Consider the following 4,549-nt stretch of genomic DNA (forward strand, 5'->3'; position numbering starts at 1 on the left):
AGGGCAGGGCTGAGAGGAGGCTTGACAGGAGGAAGGGCGGGGCCTCGAGGTCCGAGAGACCGGAAGAGGATGGCCTAAGAGGAGCTAAGAGAGTGGCAGGAAGGAACGCTGTTGGTCACGGGGCGCCGGACCACGGGAAGGGGCGGGGCTCGGGGGGCGGGGAGCGGGGCTCGGGTGCAGGGGCGGTATCGAGGAGGGGCGGGACCTCGAGTCCTGTGCGTTCGACTGACCGCACCCACTCCGCGAAAAGGTACCGGGGCTACGTGGGCGCCTCGCTGATTGTGGGCGGCGTAGACTTCACCGGACCGCAGCTGTACTGCGTGCACCCCCACGGCTCCTACAGCCGTCTGCCCTTCACGGCCCAGGGTGAGCGCTTCCGCCCCCTTCCCGCGAACCCCGCCCGTGGGACCTCAACGTTTATCCCGCGACTGGGAGGCCGCGGCTGACCTCCGATACCCTTCCTGACTGCAGGCTCCGGCCAGGATGCGGCCCTGGCAGTGCTGGAGGACCGGTTCCAGCCGAACATGACGGTGAGCGACATCTCCCCCCGTCCCCACTATGCGTGCATTGGTGGGAAGTGCACACCCGGGAGCTGGGGAAACGCAGAGGTACCCTGGCCTACTCTAGAGCTAGGCTTCTCGAAGGTGACGACTGAGTGGAGACTGAGGGGCCAGTGGAGTGAGGGTGAAGTGCTATTCCAGCAGTGCCAAAGCTTGGACTGTCCCAGAAGTCAAAACTCAGAGAGGGCCATTTGGTGTTGAGGGAGAAGGGAACAGCAGGTGGGGTCGAGTCTGGATTTTGTTTAGGGTGGATGGAAGCAGAAGGCATATATCACTTTATAGGTGCTTATGGCCCAGAAAGAAAAAGGCAGTGAGCCAGGGATTGTGGGTGGGTGAATAGCCCACTGGAAGCAGAGCCACAAGTGTGACTCAGAGAAGTTTGTGAAAATAGGGGCAGTGGGAACATTGGGGTCTCTGGAAAGAGGGATACTGAAACCAGGGTAGAGGAGCCTGGGGTGGAGATGGGGGTGTAGGGAGAGAGAGGAGTTTGGGTGTGAGCAAATGGTAAATAGTCCAGCCTTCAAGATTAACAGTCTCCAGGCTGTAGCCTGAGGGTGATACTAAAGGGTCCATCAGGACTCACACACACACACACACACACACACACACACACATCTTTACAGCTGGAGGCAGCGCAGGAGCTGCTGGTGGAAGCCATCACTGCAGGGATCCTGGGTGACTTGGGCTCTGGGGGCAGTGTGGATGCATGTGTGATCACTGGGACCAGCGCCAAGCTGCTGCGAACACTGAGCTCTCCCACAGAGCCTATAGAGAGGTAGGAGCATAGGAGATGGGGGAATCACAGGGGAGGATGGGTGGTAGCAAGGGAAATAGGGGGCTGCAAAGAAAAGAAGGGCCACTTGATGAGGTCATCCTTTCTCCTTCCCAGGTCCAGCCAGTACCGCTTTGCCCCTGGGACCACAGCTGTCCTGTCAGAGACAGTGATGCCGCTGACCCTGGAGCTGCTGGAGGAAACTGTGCAGGCCATGGATGTGGAGTGAAGTAGGCTGAGGCTTAGAGCTTGGAACAAGGAGGAATAAACCCAGAAAACACAAATACCTAGACAGATGGCTGTGTCCTTCTTGGGTGGAGGGGGACAAGCAGCCAGCGGGGCTCTGTGCCTAAGGTATCCCTGCAGGGCCAGTTCCTCCCATGGCTTCAGTGCCTAGCCTAAGCGGTGCACTTCACCCATCACCTTAGGCATCTACCCCTCCAGAACCCCAGCCCTGGCAAGTATCACAGGCTCAAAGTAGAAAGCCCCCCTCCTGACTCTCCACACTACAGAGGCTCCCCCTACCACTCCCATGCCTTGTTCTTGCCCTCTAGTCCACTGAGGGCTGTTGTACAACCCAAAAGGCCCTATGTATTGCCCCCACATAGAGCCTTTACCTGGCTCATCAGTGGCCAAGGACACAGCCCACAGCTCTCAGTCAGACCCCCCCCGATCCCCACTGATGGCTAAAATGCTGGTGGAGGAGCTGCTCCCTTATTCCAAGGGCAAGTTCTCACAAGCGCACTCCTCACCCCTACAACGGCTTTATCTGTGAAACCCCTCTGATGACCAGGCATACCTGAGGTGCTAACATGATGCTGAGCTTCTGTTTGCACGTGTTGGGCTGTGACTAAGGGGATTGACTCCAAGTTTTCTGGGTGCCAGGGATCACAGGGCTCATGTGGGGAGAGATAATATGACACATTTATCCAGCAGACTTTTGCTGAGCACCCACTGAGTGTCAGCCCAGGTGCAGGGTGCTAGTGGGAGCATCCTGCCTTGGGAGAGAATGGCTGAGCTCCCCTGGAGCTTTGGAACTGTTAGAGAGAGTCTGCCCAACCCCTGGGGAGGGTCTACTCCAGGCTGGACATCCCTGGGTCCCTGATTATGCTTTTTCCCTCAGTATTTTATTATGAAAATTTTAAAACATAAAATCTGGAAAAAAGTTGAACACCTATATACCCACTGCAGACTTTACAATTAGTATTTTGTTATATTTGCTTTACCATGTATCTATCTATCCTTCCCTCTAGTCAGCAATTAACTCATTTTTTTGACTGATGTGTTCTGGAATCAGCCAAAGCCCTCACACCCCTAGAAGGAGGCAAGCCAACTTACCTGTTGCAACTTTGCACACAGGGGTGTCTTCTCTCCCTCGGTTCAGGCTCACCTTGGGGCTCTACAGTGAATGGACTGTAGATACCAGGGGCTTGTCCATGGGAGCCCCAAGGCCTGGAGTCTGTCAGAGATTTGATGGCTGTCATTCTTCCACCCCTGATCTCCATCTAGGATCGGCCAGTCACCAAGGGCTCATACCTTGCCCTCCTGTGCACAAAGCCCCTTCTAGGTGTATCATCTCATCACGAACAGTGTGGGCTTTGGAGCCAGACAGATGAAGGTTTGGGTCCAAACACACCATGTGGAGGGAGAGTCAGCATCTCCCTGAGCAAACCGTGACACCCATTCCAAGTTGAAGAGGAATCACTGAGGTGATATGTTAGGATTTGCAACCCGCCAGCACCCCCGTCCTGGCCCTGGCCCTTCCACAGCAGAGCCGGTGCAGGTGGACATTCCCTCTACCAGTCAGGAACACCCCTGGGTGCTGAGCAGGCTTCTGTGAGTTTGGTGCTCCTGATAGCCCTGGGAGACTTCCCTGATCCCAGCCACCAGGTGGTTACTGTTAAGTCTAACCACAAGTCCTTGGTACCTGGTGCTCAACATTTGGGATGTGAGGTGGTTCAGGGATCCAGTCAGGGGCCAGGCTTTGGGAGGTGGAGGAGGTGAGAGCCTCACACCTGGGCTCTGTCTGATAAGTCAAGGCCTGAGTGGAGGACCTTGACCCAAAGAGACCCTCCTCCTGCCTAGAGCAAGGAGGAATAATGGCAGGGAGCTGAACCTCCACAGCTGCCTGGCCTCAGTCCTGGGACTTTGGCTCAAGGATGAAGAGAACCATAAAGCCAGGCCCAGTTCTCAACCTCACGCCTGCCACAGTGTTGCTGCTCAGCCTCATCCTTACCCTGGTCCTCCTTGGCTCCTCCTTGGGTAAGTGGGCCTGGCCCAGCCCTGACTGAACAGCCTTAGGGCAACCCAGCTCCCAGCAGCAGCCCAGGCTTCCTGCTCAGGGGCTCAGGGCAGGGGCCAGGCTGGCTAGAAGGGAAGCAGGTGGACAGAGTGGGCAAAGGAGAAAGGATGTGGCAAGGCTGGGCAAGAGGGGGTCAGGGGCCAGTCTCACAAATGGGACAGGAGCTTGGGCTGGGCCCAAGAGCCGGGGAGGGTTTAGGAAGCTGAGAAGCAAAGGTTGGACGTGTAGTTTAGGAAGAGCCTTCTGGCTGCATGTGGGGTATGGACCATTGAGGTCTGGAGGGAGTGAAGAGGCTAGGAAGGAGACAAGAATATTCCTGGGGACAGGGAGAAAAATGGCCTGGGATCGGGGGTGGGGTGGAGTTGGGGAATGGTGGGGCGTAGGTTGGAGAGAGATGAGGAAGAATGAACAGAACTTGGGGGCTGGTTGGATGGGGGCAACTGAGATAGCTATAGAGGCCCAGAGGTGCTCAGGGTGAGAAGGGGTAGTGATGAGCCCTCTTGATTTGGACCCCTCTGGGGGGGGCACAGCCTGGGAGCACCCAGGAGGAGGAGAGGAGAGGTGTGCTGGGATGTGGGAAGCAGGTCCTCACCAGCCCAATGGTCAGGTTGTGGCGTTCCTGCCATCAGACCGGTGCTGAGCTTCAGCCAGAGGATTGTCAATGGGGAGAATGCAGTGCTGGGCTCGTGGCCCTGGCAGGTGTCCTTGCAGGTACATGCACCCTGGGGGTGGGGCAGGGTTTCAGGTGTTTCATGCCTGGGTGTAGCCTGGGCCCACCCCACTTCTGACCCCTGACCCCAGGACAGCAACAGCTTCCACTTCTGCAGTGGTTCCCTCATCAGTCAGTCCTGGGTGGTCACTGCTGCCCACTGCAATGTTGTGTGAGTGCTTCCCTTCTACCTGCACCCCCCAGCC

At 57.0% G+C, this 4,549-nt stretch overlaps 2 protein-coding genes across 2 annotated transcripts in view; both read left to right on the top strand.

The window, feature by feature from the left end:
* Positions 1–1,624, top strand: part of PSMB10 (proteasome 20S subunit beta 10) — a 2,391-nt gene extending 767 nt beyond the window's left edge. Inside the window, exons 4-7 of the mRNA XM_024732742.1 lie at positions 119–366; positions 472–530; positions 1,184–1,335; positions 1,450–1,624. Of these exons, the coding sequence (XP_024588510.1) occupies positions 119–366; positions 472–530; positions 1,184–1,335; positions 1,450–1,561 (571 nt within the window). The 3' untranslated portion in view covers positions 1,562–1,624. The remainder of the gene's footprint in view (positions 1–118; positions 367–471; positions 531–1,183; positions 1,336–1,449) is intronic.
* A 687-nt stretch (positions 1,625–2,311) lies between these two features.
* The window catches only part of CTRL (chymotrypsin like), a 4,394-nt gene continuing 2,156 nt past the window's right edge, over positions 2,312–4,549 (top strand). The window contains 3 exon segments of the mRNA XM_024732754.1: positions 2,312–3,594; positions 4,242–4,345; positions 4,436–4,515. Of these exon segments, the coding sequence (XP_024588522.1) occupies positions 3,492–3,594; positions 4,242–4,345; positions 4,436–4,515 (287 nt within the window). The 5' untranslated portion in view covers positions 2,312–3,491.

The sequence above is a fragment of the Neophocaena asiaeorientalis genome, unplaced genomic scaffold (assembly GCF_003031525.2).
Source record: "Neophocaena asiaeorientalis asiaeorientalis breed wild unplaced genomic scaffold, Neophocaena_asiaeorientalis_V1.1 scaffold90, whole genome shotgun sequence".
NCBI classification, from domain to species: domain Eukaryota; kingdom Metazoa; phylum Chordata; class Mammalia; order Artiodactyla; family Phocoenidae; genus Neophocaena; species Neophocaena asiaeorientalis.